General features: G+C 33.0%; 1 protein-coding gene across 1 annotated transcript in view; it reads left to right on the top strand.

The window, feature by feature from the left end:
* Window positions 1-24,610, top strand: part of LOC142350806 (gamma-aminobutyric acid type B receptor subunit 2-like) — a 149,559-nt gene that overhangs the window by 90,305 nt on the left and 34,644 nt on the right. The window contains exon 8 of the mRNA XM_075402762.1: window positions 18,798-18,975. Coding sequence (XP_075258877.1) covers window positions 18,798-18,975 — 178 coding nt within the window. The remainder of the gene's footprint in view (window positions 1-18,797; window positions 18,976-24,610) is intronic.

Here is a 24,610-nt window from a genome sequence, read left to right on the forward strand (position 1 = left end):
CGATATTATTGAAGTGCTAAGTAAAAGAAAAAGGTTCAGAAAACAAGCACAAATTCCAATCACCAACGTTAGACCTATTGTTCTTTCTATTGATCCAAGGCCATCACGAATACAGTTTGCAAGAGCAATCAGATCGAACTTTTCAGTGGTAAAAAGAAAGCACATAAGAGAGTTAGAGAACGATACTGATTTTTTTATTCAACCCGAAGACCTCGCTTCCAGAGAATGCTTAATGCTGTCTCTAAACCTAACTCAAGCCTTTCCAAGTGCCACTGTGAATGCCAGAAACACACTCCCAAAGCCAAAAACCAAACCCAGTTTCGTAATTGTAAATGTCCATCACAGTATTAGTGTTGATGAGATAAAAGTTGAACTCCTAAACAACAATGCAATGAATGTCAACAACAAAGTTACACGAATAACAAGTCGAGCAACTGGCCAACCAACAAAATTGATTCGAGTCATAACTGATTAGTGCAGCTCAGAAACATGGTATAAAAATAGGTTGGCAGCTATACCGATGTGAAGCAGGCCATGAACCATCCCATGTAATGCAATGCTTCAAATGCCAACAATTTGGTCACTCTGCAAAAGAATGCAGTAATGCTACTCGATGTCTTCGCTTCTCGCAGGAGCACAGTGTTAAAAAATGCACTGTTCAAAAAGAAAAGGCTAAGTGTTCTAACTCTGGCGGTGCTCATGCGACAGTTTATCGCTGTTGTGCGGCCTATCAGCAGAAGCCAGCTGAGGCTTCAAGAAAGATAAATGAGAATAAATACTCTACTGCAGCGAAAAACTTAAAACCGCAAACCAAGATTGAACTGCCGCCACAAACTGAAAAAATAGCTGTTCTTTTAGCCAAATTCTCGAGCAAAATACGAACAGTTCTAAATTCCATGTCCTATAGTGATATAATAAACATTGTCTCTAACAGCGCCTCACGCATGTTCAACTAAAAAAATTGATGGACAAAAAATACATGAGAGCATTAAGAGTGCAAATGTAATCCCTTTTAATTCAATGCCGCCTAACAACATAGCAAACAGCCAAAACTTTAACCAAATGGATCAGCTCAAAATTTTGCAATGGAACTGTAGAGGTCTAAACAACAAAATATACGATCTCATTTTATTCTTACTTGAAAATGACATAGACATAATTTGCGTGAAGGAAGTGAAAACATAGCAGAAAATATGCCCTCTTCGTAAAATATTGTTGCCACAGAAACTTATACCAACAGTCATCATGGCTCTCTTATTTTAATGAAGAACAACATCGTCATAAACCAAACAGAACCAGCTGAAAAAGAGAACGGTTGCAGCGGAAAAACACTGGAAATACTGAAATTATGCATCACCATACCGTATTTTGGAGACTTTTGGATAATATCTGTTTACAATTCACCTGGAAAACCACTCTCACTGGAAAAAAGTATTCTCAGAACGTATGACAAATGTTTTTGTTTGTGGTGACTTCAATTCTCCCCACCAAGAATTAAACTGCTCCTATGATTCTGAAAACGGTGAGAAACTACTGAATCTAAAAGACAACGGTCATTTTAAGCTGCTAAACAACGGTCACCACACATATCAGTCGTTTGACGGAAAAAGTAAAAACATGCGCGATTTACACTTTTGCGATAGTACAGTTTTTACGAATTTTAGCAATTTCGAAGTCTCAGAGGATCTGGGTAGTGACCATAGAACCACATTCACAACGTTTAACCTCAAAATAAATAAAATATTTGAATTGAAATCGGAAAGTGACTTCAGACAATTCAGAGAAAACGCTAAAAAATCAATCGTATAGATCATCGGACCTTTGGCCTGCGCAGTATCCGGGAAAGGATGAACTAAATCAATTTAGCAGCAATCTGGATGAAATAAAACACAAATCGTTGGAAGACTCCTATGTCAACAAAAACAAGCTTCCTTAGAATATTGAGACACAAAAATTGTTAAAAAACTGAAAAGAAAAAAGCGAAGAGAGCTCGAAGGTGCAGTTGACGACGACTTTAGATCTAAAAACCGAGATAAATTATCCGCAGAAAGAAATCAAACGATCAATCAGGCAATCAGAAGAACAAAAAAGAGCTAAAATATTGGAACGTGCAAGGGAAAAGGGCAGCAAAGCTTTTTGGAGAGCAATAAAAGAACTAACAAATGACCACGGGTTAAAAACAAAAAACTGGCGACTATCCCAATTTAACATATAAAGAGTGGAAGGCAGTCACAGATCATGAAAAAAGCGAGCTTTTCAAACAACTCCTAAAAGACACAAAGAAAGATCACACAACAGTACCAACAGAAATTGCCGAACACTGCGAGAAAATCGAAAAGGAAACCAAAGCATTTCTAAGTACAAACGTCGACACCGAGGAACTTTGTATTGTGATTACAACATAAGAATTCGGTGAAATATTGAGAGTACTGAAAAAGTCATGCCCAGGACCAGATGAAATCAGCTACAAAGTGCTCAGTGAGTTACCACGGAGTATAAAAGCCCTAGTGTGCCTCCTCATTTCTAGCTCAATTAACAACTCGTATGTTCCAGTAAATTGGAAAGAATCACAGATAACAATGATACCAAAGCAAGATAAAGGCCGATCAAAGACTGAAAACTGTCGACCTATTTGTCTCAGAAACTGCCTGGCCAAAGTTTGCGAAACTGTTGTGAAAAACATTGTCTTAGAACATTGCGAAGGTCTAAATGTTTTTGGCGAAACTCAGAGCGCTCACAGGAAACATCGCTGTACTACAGACAATCTTATCAAACTCACTCAACACGTGAGTGAAGCTTTTCAATGGTCTGAAATGATTGGTCTATTTTGCTTGGATGTTGAAAAAGCATTTGATACCGTATGGCGTCTGGTTTTGATCCACAAACTAAATTCAATTGAGCTAAAAATCCCAATCATTAAGTGGATAAATTCATTCTTGTCACAAAGGAACGTTTACGTAAAGATAAAATCTACTGTTAGCGCCAGTTTCTGCCCGAGAGTCGACGTGCCCCAAGGCAGCGTAATTGCTCCCATACTCTTCCTTATATACGTTAGCCGATTGCAAAAAATGAAAGCACAGATTTCACAGTTCGCTGACGATTTTGCCCTGTACTACAGATCTCGCTCAACACAACTAATTCAAAACAATCTGCAGTCATCACTGAGTAGCCTTATAGACTGTTGTGACCACTTGAAAACTAAAATAAATCCTAACAAAACTCAGTACATGATTTTTAAAAACCCATCAAAGAAAAAGTCTGAGCTCAATTTAAAAATAAAAGGCGTACCCGTCGGAAAAACACAGTCGCTAAAGTTTCTGGGTATCACTCTCACTCTTAATATCAGACGGAACGATCACTGCAATAGCCTAAAAAAGAGAGCAAACAGCAGGTTATTTCAATTGTGGAGACTTAGCAATCAAAACATCAACGAAGAGAGTCTTTTATTGGTATACAAATCTTGGATCCAGCCTCTTTTTTTATACTCAAATGCCTGTCGGATTGACCAATCCCAAGCACTCATTAATAAAAAACAATGTGTCCAGAATAGAGTCTTGAGGATCTGCTTACAAAAACCTAGATTTTACAAGGTCCAGAAACTTCATGAAGAAGCAAACATGCAAACAATTAGAGAAGTTCAGATTAAACTAGCAAACGGGTATATTAGTCGGGCAATCAAACACAACACGCAGTCTGTAGTGGAACTAATTCACAAAAAAAGGCAGTGCCCGCTTAATAAATGCAAAATTACTCTCGATCACCTTCAATACAAAAAAAATGATAAACTGGTGCACTATAGCCATCCGGCGTAGAAAGCAGCCCAAAACACTGATGAATGACAGAATGAGGATCGAGCCCCAGTGCATCCCCAGTTTCAAGGCCATAATTTTGTTTCCAAGAAAGATCGGCAGCCGGACTGACATCACAGTGAAAAATTAGGGAATTGAATAAAAAGGAATACGAAGACAAAAACGGGAAAACAAGGAAGTGCAACTTTATATTGAAATCTCCGAAAGATATCACACGAATTTGATGACTAGCAAACGAAATGAGACAAATTATTAGCCAGCAGCGCAATTGTGAGGGGCAACGAACACAAAGATCTCTATACCTACAACTACGGTTTGACTCCAAATCTGTTTATTTATCAATATTTGATTTTATCATATATCAGTCAAAGCGTTTATTACCTACAGCCAACTCAAAACGATTTAGTATAATTGTTGAAGCCAAGCCAATTGGCTAAGCGGAGAATTACGTGTACACAAAACTAACAAATCGAACCGACAGCAGTTCGAAGCCGAGAAGTGTCACCTTCCTATTTTTTCCCTCTCTTACTTTTTATTTTGCACATAGCCGTCTTTTTATTTGATCAGAAATATTACGAGTGTTTGGCCAGCCGCTCGCTTAGTCAATTCGGGGCCAGATATAACTTATTTTTAATCCACTTCATTCTTTTCATTCTATTCAGCCAGCCGCTCGCTTAGTAAATTCGGGGCTGAACAGATCACCAAAAACATCAAAACAAAAGCTAATTACGGCAACTATCAATTTAATTAAGCTAACTTTCCTTTTGAAATCTCTATTTTAGTCTTTTTAACCATCTATTGCATACTCCACTGAATTAGAGAAACACTTCATCATCTGGCTTTGTGCTGCGCGCGGTTTGGTTTCAGTGGTTTTAAGGTCCAGGTTAGCGTAGCACTTTTAGCTCATCACTTTTCGTACATATAGTTAGTCTTCGTTCAAACGAAATAATTTTAAACCATCAACTGACCATTTTTCTGTACATAAAGTGATTCTTATCTGAACTGAAAACCAAAGTTGTTTTACTCTGTTTTTTGCGCAAATGGAGAGCCAATAGCACAATAGCGATGAGCGTCAAAGACTATTGACAAACAAGAAGATTTTTACAGTTACGGTTCAATTCCTGCTATCGCCACATCTTCTTTTCACCTTTTCAAGGCTCATGTCGCTCCCAGCTGTTTTTATCAACTTATCTTTTAAACTTCAATATCAACAGAACGGTGCAGTGGCTAAAAACGCGAACAAGAAATTGATAAATGTGGTCGAGGGTAGTTCAAATCCCTGCGCATTCTTTTTTCTTTATTTGCATATCTTTACAATTTCTACAACATGTTTTACAAGTTACAACGAACGGCAATTGCGTTACTCCACTGATTTAAAGATTAGAAACATAACAGTGCAATTTTGTTATTAAAAAATATCTTGTTCTGTGCTTCGCGCGGTTTGGTTTCCGTGGTTTTATGGTTAGGTCAGCGTAGCACTTTTAATCAAGCACTTCTTCTTTTTCGTCAGTTTTGATTTTTTTAAATCACTTTTATTTATGAACTTAAAACAAAGTTTAATTTAACTTTTTCAGTCTTCTCTTTTCGAACAGAAATTTTTAGCATTTGTTCTCCTTAGACTGACGACTATTATATTATACGAAATAAGATCATTTGTTTTATACTACCTATCTGCTTTAATTGGTTGAAAGTTAATTCGTATTGCGATCGAAAAAGTATAAGTTGAAAATATGCGCCGTCCAACATGGAACTTAGCGCGGTCAGCTAACTCGATATTAACAAGGCGCGCGTGGGTTCGAGACTCAGGATGAGCCAATTTCATCCGTCTCAATTTTTCAGACAATTCCAAACTGAGAGCAATGAAACTATGATGCGAAACACCTCCAAATACAGAAGAAAACTTAGTGCAGTGCACTAATATCGATTAAAATTCTGACATCCACACAATGAGGTTCGAGTCCCACCAACGTCATCAAACTTTTAATATCCTGAAAATTTATTTTTTTTGTTTTAATTAATTAACAGTACTTGTTACTTACCTTGTGATATTGAAAATTGCAATCACATCATCTCCTACGAGGCTAGCCATGTATCCGATCCATTATCTTTTTGAAATGCCAAGTTCAGCCAGTAGAAGCCCTCCATGGTGATTGAAATGGCTGAGTGTGCCGGAGGCAGAAGAAATCTTTAATAGAACAGGAACAGAAACTCAGTTTTAACGAGAACTTTCTTCTTCAATACTTCTTTTTAAACTGAAACTCTTTCTCAATATGTTTTAAATTTCTTTTAACGAATGGTTGTACATAAATTGTGTATATTGGTTTAATTCATCAATATTTTTCATTGCTAAAATTCAAAACTGCAAATAGTTTGTATTAGTTTCTTTAGATTTTTCTTTAAATTGAATAGAAAACTTCAAATCTTTTGTAATTTGAAATATTTCTGGAATTCTTAAAAATAAAATTTGTTAGTAATCCAAACTTTGGTAATTGATTTGACTTCTTAAGTTTAAAGATCAGATTAACAAACAATGAGATTATGCTGTTACTGTTTCATTGCATTTCCATCAAACTTTTTAGAGACGCTATGTCATCTATCAAAAAACAGCCTATATCTGAATTTCACAGTATTCCAGTGTGTTATCAATGTTTTTAATGACTTCCACACCAGATGTTTTTATGAAATCTAACTTAATTTTCCATAAACTTGATTTTATTCATCACTTTGTCTCAGAGTTGTATAATTGAAAAACAGTGAATATTTTTTTAAAAGGGAATTTTCCATTCATTGCCCCTTTGTAACTTTGTTTGTAACTGGTTCTCATAAAAGCTGCTGCGTATTTTTTAAGTAAGTTTTATTCGAGCGTTTGTCTCTGATATGGTTATTTATTGTTTTGGATGATTTTTGACCTCGCTAGTTTTTTTTAAAGGAATGAATATATCTTTCTCGGTTGATTTCCTTTTTCGTATATACTGATCGATAGACATTGTTGACTCTCATAAATTGTTCTTCAGAAGAGACTGATTGTCTATTCGGGTATTTATAGGTTGTAATTCAGCTATGTTTTTGTTTTTTTTTCATATCGAATTTGCGACCCCTTTGTGTATAAAAGAATACTTTCGAAAGTTTGAGTATTTTAGCTGCAACGATTGATATGGATAGTAAACGAAGATTGAAAGAAGAAAAAGAACCTTGTCCAGCGTTATTGGTTGGATTAACACAACTATAATTATCATAAGCAAGTTATACTTAAGATAAATGATTATTTTTTTTCATTTAGTGAATTGATAATTTGATGTCATCCACTTGAAATTATGTCGTTTGAAATCACTTCTTAATCATTTGAAAATTATCTCGGCTTTACATTTTTTAAAATAAACTAATGCGCAAGTGAACCCTATAACAACTCTGTCATTATTAATTTTTTTAAGTTTTCAGAATAATTTAAACACCATTCGTGCAATTTCATGTCTATAGAGTTGAGTTTACAAAAAATGTTTATCCTTTTGGGACAGAAATCAATTACCCGTTAACTAAGAACTCCATTTTTTATACTTCATGGAAAACATTCGCAGCGAGAACGCGTGCCATAAATTTAGCAGTGTGAATTTTTTTGAAGTTAGGGGATTAGGGTAATTAAAAACCCATGTATTAGTTTATAAAGCTGATTCAGTTTACGAAATGCAGCAAATTTGATCAGAGTGGACGGATCTTTTCCGTTTGTGCCCCCCCCCCCCCCAAGTACGTTATGCGCCCCCCAGTTACAGAGCACGTGCCATTACATAGTAAATTACTATGTAAAAATATTGCACGTGCGTCTGGGGGGTGCAAATAATATGCGCCCACTAAGCTGGGGGGGGGGGGGGGCACAAACGGAAAAGATCCGAGTGGACAAAATTTATGGGGTCTGCTCTGGCTGGCAATGAATTTTGAACTCAATAATTTTATTCCTTTTAACCCAGCAATAAATAACCAACAAGTCTTCATCAATATCTGGGGTGGTATTTATTGAAAGCTTCATCAATTGATAAGAAGTAAACACTTTCACAAATATTTTCAGGCTGATTTTTCTTTTATCTCTTCCAAGCAAATTTACGGCTTCCCTTTTTCTTTTTTATGCACAATTGTTCATTCGATTGTTGGTCACTTTCCATTCAAGCGTATGACATTTTCGTTCAGTTAATAAAGGTCACGTGAACAAAAGATTTTCCACGTTCTGCCTGGCAGTTGAAAAGCTCTCAGGTCAGATATAGTGAACTGAAAAAATTTAGATAACTGTTGAATGCCAATTTAAGAGAACACATTTTTATGGAACTGTTTCTAAAAGGAAAAATTTATTGAATGAAAACAAAAGGTGAGCTTATGAACTGAATTTCAGCATTGTGAGACAACACCTTTCCTAATGAAAAATATCGTTAAAGTGAAACTTTAATTTTCTAGTTAAAACCATTTTTGTGCTGTTTCCCATGCATTGAAAGTCAAGCAGTGTCATTCAGCCAAAATGAAATGTTTATTTTTGATCATGCTTTCATAAGGTAAATTAAATAGCTTTGTTGATAAATAATTTTAAAAAATAGTATTACTAGTTAGTGCAGACAAATAAAATAACCCCATTTTGAGCAGTGTTTCTCAATTTTTTGAAAAAGGTATTTATTTAGATTTTAAAAATCTGTTCTTAATCACCAGGTGCAGCTTTATATTCGAATAATTTAACAAATTGACCAACTTTTTTTTAAGTTCGCAATAAAACGAGTGACTATTCGAAAATAAAAGAAAAAAATGCTCGTAATCCAAGTTGCGTCTCAAATCCAAGTGACGGGGAGGAGGTTTCTGCAATAGAAATGAAGGGGGAAATGTATTAACCAATCAGAGCGATTAATAGCTTTCAACGTATGCGCATACTATGCATAACTGAATGGAATAAAATACGTCGTTATGTTAATTAGCCAAAATGGAATACAAAGCAAAAAAGTTCCGACTGGTGGGTCGGTGGACAAACTTTGAGTGCGTCGTGGCTTGGCCGCGATAACTGAGTCAAGATATCCAGATTAAATGCCCCAGTGCATGAGAGGAATGGCTGTGAACAGCAGTCTGCGAATGCACTTAAACTGATATTCTGTTATTTACACTGCAGGCAAAGTAATTGTGGTAAATTATAGCACAAATGGGGGCGTTGTGTCGTATCATAATTATACTAGCATGTATTTCTATGTAGAGACACACAATTACAGTTTATGTTGGTCATCTTGCCGTTTTGCGATATTCTGTTCCAAACTCGAAATGAAGACTAAAATTGTTTTAATTCAGCTCCAAATTCAGACCATTTAATTCCGACAGAAATTGTCGATTTTAATAAAAAAATTATATAAGTAGAAAAGTTATTTGTGTCCCCGAAACCAACTTCAAAATTTCAAAATTTGAATAGCAGTAAGAGTTATAACTGTTCAGTTGGGGAAAAGGGAACTAAGCAAAATAATAAAATACAAAAACTGATAAGCTAAATTTTATCAGTAATTTCAAGTAAAAAAATTCACTGCATTCGCACTATTAGTTTTTTGAGCAGTTTGCGAGGAAAAACGGTTGATAAGAATCCTATAATAGGGTTTATTTTAAAGGCTAATGAAGACTTTTTGTAAAAGACCAAAAATTTCAAATTGTCAACATTTGGTTAAGAGGGAAATAAAAAAAACATATAACCATGTTATTTTTGTAATTTCTTCTATTTTTTATCAAGATTTCCTCAAAACATTTCGACTTCACATAAAAGTTCTGCTTCAGAAATCAAGTCAACTGAAATTTTCATGACAAAAAAATATTTTGTTTGAATTTTCTCCTCAAAAAAATTACTGAATACTTGTACTACTGAATGAGACTAGAGTTAGCACCACAGATCGAAATCATCAAAATTCAAATGATAACCACTATTATTCTCCAATTTCTTTCGTCATAAAGCATGTTTGAACTGAAAACACTGAGTACAATTTCAAAATCCACAATAAAAATTACCAATTGATAGAAACTCAAGAAGTCATTTTCATTTTTATGAAAACTCAAGATATTTCAACCTTCAACTTTGATTTGAAATCTTTGTATTTCTCAATTTTTGCCTCCTGAGGAAAATAATGAGACTTGTCGGCAATGAGAATCATTGATATGATTACAAATCAATCAGAATTAAAGCTAATACCCAAAGTTTTTAGGAACGAACAGCATGCCAAATCTATGAAAAACATAATACATTAATTAGAACATTGAGTATGTTCTCAAAGAATTTTTTTTAAAAAAAATTAATTTGAATAGCAAAACCCAAAAACTAGCAAACTTTTTTGTGAAATCATATGCGCTAATATTTTAAAAATTCAAATATACCCGCTGTTCGATTTCAAAAAAAAGTATTCATGCAACAATAGAACACATATATAAAATTGAGTAAAAATGTTGATCAGCTCAAGAGAAATAGGCAGATAATTTAAATGAAAAAAAATTATTTGAATTGCGCACATGAAATTTAAAAAATTTGACATTGGAACTAGTCACTTTTTTGCTGCATTTACTGTTCCTTTGTAATTAAAATCCGCACTCAATCTAATAAAATTATTATCATCAGAATGTCGAAAAAACGTAACATATCTGAGAAATAGACAGAACGCATAGAAATCCAAATTTTAGGTGTGAAGACGCCCAATCATTGATTTATAATAGCTTCTTTATAACTTAGTCTTAGTGGCTATTATTTTTTCGTTAGTGTTCCAAAAATTAAAAAAACTTCCAAAATAGATCAAAAACTACGCTGAAAATGAAAAAAAATTATGTTAAATAGACATAATTAACAAAAACAGTCCAAAATGTGTTGCTAGATAGTAGTGGTTAAACAAATCCTTCTATTAGTTGATGAAGAGTGTTTGTACAGGTTTTGAGGCAAAGAATGTGTTACTTATTTGCAATCTAAGCTGAAATAACTGGTTCACTTTTGAAAAAAGTATAACTTATTGAAGAAACTCAGCCAGATAACGAGTACATTTTAATCTATATAGAAAAATATATTCTCTTTTTATCAAAAAATTAAACGAAAATAACGAAAATCGCGCAAGATTTACTAAATTTTTAAAACTTGATAAATCCCCGAAACTGACAAAAATTTTAGTTCAATATTCTACGACTTACGCGCTTTTTATGATAATACTTATAAGTCTCTGCGGTAAATAAATCGTTCGGCCAAATAATGACAAAACAAAAAAACAAACCCAATTGAGCATATAGTTCCTTCCCCTACTAAGTGAGGTCGGAACAAATATCCCAAAGAGAAAAGAACTTAAATTGAAACAGAACTTCTGAAAGCTGCAAACCTTATTTTCAAAAGTCATCTTTATATCAAAACTTGATAGTATTTTCCGAATACTCTTTCAATTTATTTTGTTTCATTATTATTGTCCAGTACTCTATATTATCTCAAATTGGTTTTTTCAAACTCTTTTCTTTTAGCTTGAATGATTATCTTCCCGGTGATTCATCTTCTTAATACTGAAAGCAAACAGAATTTAAATATATCGAAGTGAAATTAGTCGAACGGTTAATTTAAAGCGCGGAAAAACGCGCTTTTTGCTGGTTATCTTGTTCGTATTTAATGTTTTTGAATGTGAGCTGTTTACAAAAAGTTCTCACTCAAATATCTTGTATTTCATTTATCATTTTGTATATATATGAGAAAGATGATTTTGTTTCTGCCTTTTTCTAGAATAAAAAAAATGCGCGAAACTTAAGATACTTTGCCCCTGCAGTGAAACTTAAACCCCCTATCGTATAGTATTAAATGAGGCCAAAAAGAATTAAGGGGGCAGATTCTGTTATATAAATATTAATTATATATTCATTATATATAATATATATGCAATATATTTGTATTTGTTCTGTAGGGGGCAAATACAGAGCGAGAAAAGATGATAAATAGGAATACCACTTGTAATAGGAAACCTGATTTTTTTCATTTTTCGGCTAAATTTCCAGCACGCAATTGTTCAGACCAATTTGCTTTTACTTCAACTCTTTTATTTTATGTTATTTCTCAGATGTTTTTGAAGATAAACCATTATCCTACAGCTCTTTTGTATATCTGAATTGAGCAAAACTGAGAACAAAGGTGGCAGACCTAATTAGTTCAATAATTATCAGATCTCTCTTGAAACAAAAAGCAAAAAAAAAACGATTCATGACGTATGAGAAAGATGACAGAATGAATTTGACCCTTGTCACTGTTTTATCTAAAATAAATGAGTTCGCGGCTTTATTTGAAGTTTTCTCTTTTCATTTGTGGGTTACGTTGCTAATTGAAACAAAAATCCCCTCACATTTTTTATACTTGGTTTATTTTTATGCTCCTATTAATCTGTTTGACGGAAATTAGTTCATTGTATGACAGCAAGCTCGCTATTTGAGTGATTTCTGTTTGATGATCAGCAAGTTGCAATTTTTTCATGCATTTTTACAACTGTGCTCTAAAAAATTAACTGTTTTTGATTTTAATTCACCCACTGAACCCACTGAACCCACTGAACCCCAATTTTTGCCGTAATTTTTAAAAAGACATACAAATTCGTAATTTGAATCAATTCTTTGAATGAAAAACCATTACTTGTGTGTGCGTATGTTGCATATTGACAGCTAAGTTTTGAGGAACCAAGTGATTTAAGACCAATAATGAATTGCGTTTTGACCCAATTTAGTGAGAGGCCCTGATGGTTCAACTGTTTTTAATTCAGTCATTTTGGACCAATCATTGTATGAGAAGTACAGAATTTGAGAGGCATCAGTAGAAAACACACCGAGCGTGGAATATTTAGTTACTGGTTTTGAATTCCCCTTTTAAGACGATTTCAAAAATAAGGAGGCTCGGTAATGTGCGATGACACATAAGATTCCGATCCCGCTCATCCACAATTTTGGCATAATTGTCTACCAAATGAGGAACAGATAGAAAAACCCAAAAATTATATTTGGGAAGTATTTTTCAAAAAAATTGTGTATGAACGATAAGATAGCCTCCAAAGCAAATAACTCAGTGGAGTAAAAATGATGCATTAGATTGCTGTGATATGACAATTTTAAGAAAGCGGGTCAAGACGAACAATAGAATCAAACAACAAAAACAACAAACATTAATTACATCAAAATTTTTATGTCCGTTTTAAAAAACAAAATATAATAAAGAAGTCAACATACCGTCAGATAAACCTAAAACTAAACAAAATAACATATAAATCGCCAGAAAAGATATGGGACCAGTCCATAAAAAATTGTGGTAACAATTAGACAAAAAAGAACAAAAACAGTAAATTCCCTCACTTTTTTTTACAATTAATTTCAAAGTAATGAAAACCATTAGAAATCAAGTAAAATATCCCGAAATTTTACGGTTACCAATGCTTCTTTAGAAGGGCATTAGCAACTGTCCTTTTTCAATTTCTTAAGTGGCTAAAAAAACAACAAAAAACAACAAACAAAAATTCAATTGAAACTTGCCAGAAAACGCTGTCAAAACCGTCAAGCCATATTTTGGCCCTCCGAATATATTTGATTGCGCCCTCTTCAAACACCCATAATGTAGTGTGTAGCCGTTCATTAGTGAGACTACATAACAAGTAGAAAAAAAGTAAAAAGGGCAAAATTATGTAATGCTTTTGATTTTTTTTTTCGAAATAAAATTATATCCAAAGTCTCAAAAGACATTACTTACAAAATGAAATTTTTAAATAGAGTAATTTACTTATCCAAAGGAAGTACTTGAGATCTGCATTTATCCAGAATATGTCTTACGTCTACAAAAAGAACGTCAAATATGACAAATTTCAAGTAAATTTACTTTTTTTTGTGAAAAACCGGCGTCGAAGCCAGTAGTGTCATAACGAATTTTTTTTAAAAAATAGATTTTGGGAAACCAATCCCTTTTGACACCTTCCCATGACACCCATAATGCCATATTTGACCTGTAATTACCGAGATTAGTAACAAAAAGGAAAATAAAAAGAACAAAATTGCGAAATTAAAACGTTTTTTTTAGATCTGGAAAACGATTGTTTTCAAAGTCATGGAAGCCATCAGCTATCCACTAATATCAATATATCGAATCAACTATTTTTCCATGAAAAGACAATAAAACCTATTACAATTAGGAAATTTCTTACGACTGAAACGACAAAGTAAAAATGACAGTTAAAGAGAACATTAAAAAATTCAATTAATTTCTTCAAGAAAGAGGTGTCGAGACCGTTAAAACGATAATCTATGCCTTTCAGGATTTTTTTTGTATTTTCAATTTGGTTTTGTTTTGAACGCCAATAATCTGATATGAGAACTGTCAACAATGTGATAATGTGACAAAACTAGAAAACGTGAAAAACTGGCAAATATCTAAAAACAAAAAAATCTGAACACTAGTAGTATCAAAGCCAACAAACAATAACTTCAGGCTTAAGACCGCAATCGTCACTAAATTTAAAATCAGTAGAAAGAAGAAGCATTCTTTCTTTGCTGAAACTAAGCTACAAGTTGACCAAATTAAGAAAAAAATAGAGGAAAAGTTCATTAAGCCATTATTTATTTAAAAATCAATTATTTTTAGAGTCGAAACGACTATAAACTTTCAGGTAAAAAACTAAATGCATTAACTTGGAGCTTTTTAGGAAGCCAATTGGCCTATCACTCCTGAGCTTTGATTTGATATATTCTGTTCTTTATTAATAAAAAAGTTCTTTTTTTTTCAAAGAAAAAAGACCGACTGATTACAATCCGAATTGTTTTTGGATTGTAACAGTCCAAGATTGTCCCAAAGCTAGCCTTGCTAATGCTTATTATCCGTTAGGAATAGTTAAATTTTAGAATGTTGTAGATACAGATATTTTGTTAGTTGAAAACTCAAAAATAAATTCAGCATTTTTGAAAGTCAACGGCAAAGTATGTTCAATTTTAATATGGCAAAGTTTTAATTACAGAGCACTCTGAGCGGAAGTTGAAGTAGGAATAGCCCCCTTTCGAGTCTACAAAAAATGTTTTGATGTTGTTTGGGTTTACTGCCGGCAAACTGAATCAAAGTGGACTAAAGTAGCTTATTTCGTGCAGTTTTTGATGAAAAAGGCTGAATTTTGAAATATTTAGCCAGAATTTTTGACCAAAAGAATTAAATCAAAATAATCAACAATGCTTGTTTGTCTTTAAAATAAAATCAATGACACTATTCTTAAAAATTTTAACAAATTTTAGCAAAATTGACGAAAATTTAGGAACATATTCGGAAAATGTGAATAAAAACAACGTGAATTCACTCTACTTTTCTCAGAAGTTTAAACCTTGATAACTCCCTGTAGAAAACGAAAATTAAAAGAATCTTTTTAATTCAATATTCTACGCGGGACGAGCTTTCTAATGATACCAGTCTCAACTCTCTGAGATGAATATATCGATCGGCGGAAATTGACTGAATAAAAAAACCCATTTGAATATATAGTTCCTGCCCCCTCAAGAAGGGTCGAAACAATTAGAATTTCATGAACATCGACTCAATTGAATTCATCACCCTTGTTTGCTTCTCCAATAATTTTTAATCAAACATATGTATTATTTTGATAAAAATCATGTAAATTAATCAACTTTGCGATTTTTTTTTGTTTCTAAAGACACAAAAGTGACGCTAAAACTCTATGTCTGACTACTTCTACACAGTTATGGCTGAAATTGTCGCATTTGTTCGTAAATTTGAACTCTAAATTTTTATTTTTAATCATTCTTGTTCATTTATAAAATAGCGCCCACTAAATTCCGCTGACGCATAATATCTCCAATCAACGTGAGCACTATTCTGTTGTTTTCTACTACTCAGCAAACAGATCTTGTGCAAACTACCGGGAAGGCTGTAGAACAAAAAATGCTTATATGAGCTAATTAATGATTCTAATAAGTTTTTTCAGAAGTTTAGCAAAAAAAACAAACATGGAAGTCATAGAAAAAGTGACTGGAAATTTCTCGATATTTTATTGCAAAAAATTTATAAAAATTCTTTTTTTTATTTACGTTTTATCATCCATTGAAAAAAAATTATACTCTAATAGATAATCACTGTTCTCTTAAGATGTTTTCCTGAAATTATGGAAAAGTCTTGGCGTCTCCTCACTCAAAGCATGTTGCAGCCTGTCAACCTCTTTCAAACACCGGACAGTCTGATTGTTCAAGTGGTAGAGAATATTAATTCAATGATAAACCTAAAAAACTTTTTTTAGGAAACCTCCAAAATGTGCAAAGAACAAACGCCCAGTAAACATATGTGAGTCATTATGCAAGCATTAAAATGGAATTGTACTGTTTTTGATTTGACCAATTATATTTTCAAAATCTCGGGTGAAAAACATATCATCACTTTCTTTTTTTTCTTTCTCCTTTTGGAAAATTTACTTATTTTTATCAGAAATTATTTTGAACTTTCACAAAAAGCAGTGATTATATGGAGAAAAACCTTTTTCTTTGTTCTCGGTCACTAGAAAAAAATAGCTACCTACTGTAAGAAATTATCACACAAATTTTTTTATCAACCTATAGTTTTGTTGAGTTTTTGTACCAACCACTCTTATAGTTCAGCATAAAACAACAATAAGATAAAACTTGAACTCCTTTTTCTCTCAGTCGTACAAAAATCTGGATGACCATTTATGACATCAGTGATGTTCTCATTTTCGAACAGAATGTATCTACCTAAAATCCTAAGAATATTTTCATTTCACACAGTGTTTTTAAAAACTATGAAAAAAAAATCCAATGCCGTATTTAAGCTAAAAAGACAAAAGAAAAGATTGTTCAGCAAAAACTTGTACTATTCTTGTTTTTTTGCTGACATATCTGCCACCATAAATTAATTGTATTTCAGTTAAAAGTTTGAAAAAAACAAAGAAATTAAAATCACAATTGGGAAACTTACCTATATCATAGTAATAATTGCATTTTTTGAGCAGAACAATTTGTCAAAGAGAAAAATGATCAACTGAGTCAATTAAATTGTTGTGAACGATTTTTTCTCAATTTTGGAAGAAGTTTTACTTTACGTGTGAGAAAAGCTAAATTTTGTATTACGCAAATTGAGATGTGTAAAACAAGCTTATTGTAACGACTGTATAACAAAATGTTTTTATTTGCATTTTCAAAAATTAGAACCCTTTTTCTCATTTATTTTTTTTGTAAAATTAGTTATAACAAATTTTTATCTCTCCGGAAAATACACTCATGGGTCAAGCTTAGCTGAAAAAATTGGGTTGCCATAAAGTTCATTGCCACTTGTGTATTGAACGGTTGGAACAACCGCCGCTAAATTGCACTGAGTTTAACTTTCTCGCCACATCCACAACGACGACTGAGGTTTTCATACAATTTTTGAGAGAGAGTTTGGAAAAGATTAACTTTGGTGCGATCACTTGTAATCTGAAAATTTGTAAAAATCACAACTCAATTTCTTGAAATTTAGTTTTTTACTACATGAATACAACTTTTCGTGATTTAAATCTTCCATAAACTCAACGCTTTAACCGCTACTTATACACATTTTTGCGTTAAGCATCTTAAAAGTTCTTCTCATTTGCATTGATTTTTTTTTATTTTTTTGACTGGTGCTTGAAATATGTGTTCCAGTTGAACTTTGCAATTTTTTCAACGAAATTTGGATTTCGGCTCGTATTGGACACGAACCCTCTAATCAAGGTTACTTCGAACTTTGGAGAAAAACTATTTTCCATTTTTTTCAGTCGCCAGAAAAACATAGCTACCTACTGTAGAAACTTATCATACAAAATGTTTATCAATCAATAGTTTTGTTGAGTTTTTGTACCAACCACCCTTTTAGTTATGCATAAAACAGCAATTAAATGAAACATGAACTCCACGTTCTCCCAGACGTACAGAAATCTGGATGACCATTTATGACATCAGTGATGTTCTCATTTTCGAACAAAATGTATCTACCCAAAATCCTAAGAAGATTTTCATTTCACACAGTGTTTTTAAAAGCCATGAAAATAAAATCTAATGCCGTATTTAAGCTAAAAGGATAAAATAAGACATTTTTCTGCAAAAAGTTTTCAATTCCTGTTTTTGCTGACATATCTGCCGCCATACTTTAAATGTATATCAATTAAAAGTTTGAGTAAAACAAAAAAATAAAACCACAATCGGGCAACTTGTCCAGATCATAGTATTTATTGCATTTTTTGAGCAAAAAAAAATTCGTCAAAGGGAAAAGGAATGATTGATCGAATAATATAAATTTTGTGAACAATTTTTTCATCGATTATTTTTAAGATATTTTGCTATACGAGTGATAAAAGCCAATTTTGAATTACGATAATTGAGATATTCAAAGCAAGTTTATTGTAACTACTGTATATCAAAAAAAATTTTGGACTATAATAATGCAATTATTTGAAAAACGAATAGGAGAGTAAAGTGAATACTTTTTCTCGTGTATTTTTTTGTGTAATTAGTTATACCAATTTTTAACTCTCCGTAAATTATACCAGTACGTCAAATTTTGCTGAAACAAAATCGGAGTTCCATAAAATTCATTTGACAGTTGGAACAACCGCCGGTAAGTGGCACTGCGTATAATCTTATCACCACATCTAAAACAACGACTGAGGTTCTCAAATAATTTTTGAGAAAGTCTTTGGAAAAGGTTAACTTTCGTACAATCACTTGCATGCAATCTGAAAAGTTGTAAAAATCACAACTCAAATTCTTGAAATTTGTTTTTCTCTAAAGGCATACAACTTTTCATGTTTTAAGTCTTCCGTAAACTCAACTCATTAACCGCTCTTTATACACATTTTTGCGTTGAACAGCTTAAAAGTTATTCTCGATTGCACTGTTTTCCTTTTAGCCTTTTTGACTAGTGCTTGAGAAATAAGTTCCAGTTGATTTTTGGGAACTTTTTACTTTTTTTTAACGAAAGTTTGATTTCAGCTCGTGCTGGACTCGAACCCTCTAATCGATGTTCAAGAATGGAGTTGGAGCTACAAACCTCCCTCTCAGACAATATCCGGGTTCTCCTCGGCAGAGATTATCCAGAGGGTGGACGAGACTCTCGCCCAGAGAGACGTCACCCTATCAGCCAATCGGAACCCTTCGTGGGACTTACTGGGTTAGTACTACATTTATATACGCAGATTTCGTTACATTACACAGCAAAACATTCCTTTCAAGGCTTTTTTTTGGACAGCAGTGACAGCAACTAAAATTCGCCGAAAATTGATTTCTTAAATTTCGTTAATAAAATGTCTGCTTAGGCTGCAATTATTAATGCAAGGGCCTCTAATCTTTTTTGTGTACTTTAAGCCAAGTAGATATTAAAATTCTTGATAATAATACAAAGATCAATTACGGTTCCATACTAGACATTCACAATATCTTAGTATCATCCTGCCGTGATAACTACGGATCATATTTAATCTTTAAATGATCCATATATGAGATCAATAAAAGAACCTTATACGGTCTCTGTATGTTAAAAGGAACATCCTTAAACCTATTTATGACACAAAGAATCATACATGGTCTGTGCAAAACAGCATTCAGGCCCGTTGAATAATATCCATGAGATACATTATATGAAATTATTCAATATTTCGAAATTAGACAATAAAAGTAAGTAAGCGAGCTCATTAGAACATTATTACATAAACAAACATTGGTTTTAGTCTTATCGGTAACAGTGAATTACAGTCTGGAAAATTTTTTCACGCCCTCAGCTGTTGGAGTTTTCAGGCAAATAAAGTTCAAAACAACGGTTTCTAATTGCTCTCAAGCAAATTTTTTCGCACGTGTTTTAGACACTTTGGTCGTTGGTCAGTCAATTTTATGTATTCACGATTTTCTTGACAAACTACCCCAGTCGAATTCGAATGGTTATCTTGTAAGATTCTGGCAGATTTTGCCAGAATCTTGCAAGATAACCATTCATTCTGCCAGAAACTTGCAAGATAACAATTTTTCTGCCAGAATCTTGCAAGATAGCAATTTTTCTGCAAGAATCCTACAAGATAATCTTACAAGATCCTACAAGATGAAATGATTAATGCCAGTAATTTTGACAGCAAGCGATATGCTCGAAATCTCTTCTAAAGTCCTGCGAAGCTCAAAAAAATGGCAAGCCGTGAATAATCACGTTTTTTGGGCATTGGCAAGAAAACTTAAGCGTAAGCAGCTGAATTAAATGAAAGGAAGCTGTTTACGATGCAAAGAATAATATCACATAATTTTTTCATCAGACAAGGTAATCAAGACGTGTAGTTATGTAAATCTTGATAAAGTTGAGGGAACATAGTTTTCAATAATCAATCATTTTGTGTTAACAGTTCTCAGAGGCAGATTTTAATTTGTTTTCTTCAGAAAATTCATATTTCTAGATTTAAAATCTATTCAAGTTTTATATTTTTCTTAAAGAAACACTCAACTGATTCTTAAGTGATTTTCTGCTCAAAATTAAATGTGTTGCATGAATGAGAGCCAATAAGAGGACAGTTCGACTGGAACGAACTTGCAAGAATCTTGCAAGATAACTATTTTTTCTGGCAGATCTTGCAAGATAACCATCTTTCTGCCAGGTCTTGCAAGATAACCATATTTCTGCCAGATCTTGCAATATAGGCCTGCTTTTGCAAAATTCTGGCAGAATCTTGCACGATAACCATCTGGTCTCGACTGGGGTAGATAATCTGGCAAAGCTAGAGGGCAATAAGATACTGAGCAGTTCCCTAAGAGCCTAACTGGTCTCTAACGATCGACTAGCTTCACCATAATCCTAAAGTGAAGTGCATTAATGAGAGTTGAGAACAGAGAAAAAAAGTGTAGTTTTGTGTTTGTTAATTCTTCCACCTTTATCTTCATCAATTAACGATCTTTGACAATTGAGTATGATTTCTTCAACCTCAAAGCAAAGCTCTTTCTTTTGCGTCAAATAGCGTCTAAAATGTAGATAAACAACATTGAAGAGATATGGCTCTTGATCAAGCGACAGTTTTTGTTATTTTTTTGTTTTCATTTATCCAGACACATTCACTCCGAAAATTACTAAACTCTTTCATGTGTTGTAACGCTGAGAACTCATATATTGAAAAAAAAACGTTTAAAACATTTTCAGTAATAAAAAACGTTTAAAGTTTTAACATTTGTGTTTGTTTCAACTATTCGACTATATATGTCATCAAGTGTTCATAGAAATTTTGTTGAACTCTTCGAACTTTCCTCGATAAAAAACTCAGTCAAAAAATTAAAAGAAACTTTTCTAAGATGTTGACATGAAAAAAGAAAAATTTAGAGGAATTCTTCTGCAGAAAGAGTCGAATAATTTTGTTTTTAGAGCTCCATTTACCATGTGAGTCATAAAATCTAAAAAAGGATTAATTCGTTTGCCGCAAACACTAACCATCGTACATTTACATGTTTCAATTTTTCGATCAACAGTAACTAATTACTTTTTTATGATTTTGATTTGAAATACGCATAAGAATTGTGATCTCTAAATGGCCCCAAATTAATTCGGAAATGGAAAAAAATAAGGTTTTAATCAAATTTTACTTGTTTTGTTGGTTATAATTGCGCAAGCTTCTTTTCATAAATTCTACAGCGACAATATTTGTCAAAGAATTGCCAAATGATCCAAGTGGCTACTTGATATAACACACTGGGAATATGAATATTTTGGAACGTCAATAAAATGTTAATTTTATAAAGGGAAATTTCCGAAAATATTTAAGAGTTAAGAAAAACCAACAGAAACCTCAAATGAAAAAATATACAGGCCCGGTTATTTATAGTGCTTTGACAACTGTTGGTGGCGAAATAGTGTTTGTTTTATTAAAAGGTGCGGTATTAAACTCTTTACTACCAATCATTACAAAAGAGTATCAATCAATAGAATTAGTTTCTCTGATTTTCAACGTCTCAAAATTTTATTGGCAAGCATTTTCACCTTATTTTTGTGAAAAACGATAAAAAAATTGGCATCAGGAATTTTGAACTTTAATTTGTGTATTTTTGAGAATAGTGCTTTGTGTTGATGTGTTTTTGAGATACAAACTTTTCTCTATAGTTTTTAAGTTTTGCAACAAACCATCTCATTGAATTTTCAGGTTCAATTAGATCCTGAAATATGTGAGCTCATTTTAACTGCAGACAACACGTTTTAATTGACAAAACTTTTTTGATTTGTCTAATGATGAAACAACTGTGTCGTGATGCTAGTTAAATGTTGTGATATTCAAAGTGTTCAACTTTTTTCAAAAATTTGGACAAGAAATTCAATAAATAATTCATTTTCTGAGCCTTAGATATTTGAGAACATAGAATATGAACAAAATGTTCAGTTTTTGTTATTATCAACGCTTGTGAGAATCTTATTTTATTAGACTATTTGTCAGGTTCTACCAACTGATTTCATATCTCAAGGTTTTGATAAATTATCTGGCATTTCAAGGGTTGTAACTTTATGTTCCAAAACGCACATTACTGATCCTCCTCGTGACTTCAATCAATCTTGCATTGAGCTAACTTTTAAAAAATATGTTATCGTGTGCACGAACTTCGGTGTGTTCGGTTTTCCTCGTAAAAAAAAATGTCGATTTTTTTCACAAAACAATAGTTTTTTTTGTTTATAATGAAGTCAAATGATGTGATACCTTTTAAATCGCAGGTACCTTCCCCGAGTATCTCTTGGAGACATCTTCTTTGAAAAAATTAAAAGTTTAATTAATTTCTTCTTTAACTCAAATATAATCAGTTAAACAAATAAATTTTTTTTGTTCGTCAAAGTAAGAATACAGAAGACTTGTTGAATCTTGAGTGGGATTTTGTTCACGAAATCACTCTCTCTGATATGTCCATGAGAATTCAAGTACATAATCATTTTCTTTTGATTTTCCGTGGTTTGAAGCCGACCATACGGATGGTTTTCTACGTTTGAAACAGAACATAACAAATCTCAGAAATCGAACATACCGTCGATTTTTGTACGTATGCAAACAACGATTTCTGAACTGAAATTTAAGGATGTAAATTTAACATTTTACCTATTCACTTAACAGTTTACACAAAATTAGAAGAATATTTGTACCATAAGAATACAATTTAGGCGAAAAAAAGAGAGTTAAAAATTCGCCCAATTTGTCGCATTCTGGTTTTCCACCATTTTTGACTCTCTTACCGAAAATTGGTTAAGATACTTTTCGTTATAATAATCTTCCCACGATTAATAATCCATTATTCGAAATAGTGTGATGAAGGAGTTGTTTATTTTCCCGGGGGGTTTTGTTGACACCAAAGTGTCCAAATTTGAGGTTCACGTGAAGACTTTCCAAATTGAAAATGACTAGATGGGATTAAATTTAATTAGGGCGAACTTCAAAAATGTCTAATGATTGAGAGCCTTTAATGAGCAAATTCCTTAAACTTTATCAACATTGTATCATTGGAGGTTATTTATATAATTTTGAAAACAATCAATGGATTTTTTGAAACAAATATGATTTAGTATTGAAAATTCAATCAAATTCCGACCTGTAATCAAAATCCGGATTAGGTTGTTCTTTTAAAGTTCGCAATTAGATGGCTCCAAGTTCTAAACGAACAAACTCTCATGACATTTTTTTGGTGAAAGGGACTGATATTATATTATGTGATCTTGCACAGGCTCAGTGGCAGAAGGTTCACAGTTCGGATTGTTTTCGTTCATGCACACGACCCCTTAAATAAGGCTGCATGTTATTTGAAACCCCAATGGAACGTTTTTTATATAATTTTTATGATTTTAAATACTTCCTGGACCGAACCCAAGTCTATATCAGTACTAGGCAAGTCTAAATCCAAGTCTTATTTCGTTTTCCCGTACTGGACAAGTCTTAAAAAAAGTCTTACAAGTCTGACAAGTCTTGGCCAAGACTTGGGTAACATTTACAAGTTGATTCCCAAGTCAAAACAAACTTTTCTAAAAATTTCGAGTGAAAATTTCGAATCCAAAAAAATTAATTATTTACTACGCAATGAAACGTTTCTGTAAATGAGGGTTGCATAATGTACTTGAAGTGCGGGGGGTGTGAACAGACTGAATTAGTCTGGGAGGTAGGGGAACGGGGTTGTGAATATTGTCTTTAATTACATGGTTGAGGACCCTAGTCAGCTATGTCCTTTCCGTGAGTCTGTTCACAGCTCAAGACAAATTCTCAAGTTTGCTCAAGTTGCTCAAGTTTAATCGCATGCCATTCCTAAATTAGATTTAGGCGAGACTAAAACTTTTCATAGACCAGGAAAGTTTTCTTCCCTGTAGAAGAATAAGTTTCCTCGCGAATCTTCAAGAAGTGATCTGGAGAAACCCTATATCTGTTTTTCCATTTAAGTGTGTTTTGAAAATAACCACGATGCTCGTTAATGTGAGTTCGCACATGATATTCCGACCCGAGCTCATCTACACTTTTGACTTCATTGTCATCCGAATGAAGACATAAGAAAAATAGATGTTTGAGTTTAAAAAGCGTTTAAAAACCTAACTACTTATTGAATTATATAATGCCGTGCCTCATCACAGCGCTGACGAGATCTTTCATTGAAAAAACTACGAAAAAAAACAAACAACAAAAAAAGCAAAAACAAAATTTTCACGGCAAAAACTAAGTATCTAAATTTTAGCGCACCTACCCTAGTTCAAAACTAATGCCAAATTTGCATACATTTGCAAATTTTTGCTCAATAATGCCAAATGTGCAAAAATTTGCAAATTATCTCTT

The sequence above is a fragment of the Convolutriloba macropyga genome, chromosome 12 (assembly GCF_964194025.1).
Source record: "Convolutriloba macropyga chromosome 12, txConMacr16.3, whole genome shotgun sequence".
In the NCBI taxonomy this organism is placed as follows: domain Eukaryota; kingdom Metazoa; phylum Xenacoelomorpha; order Acoela; family Convolutidae; genus Convolutriloba; species Convolutriloba macropyga.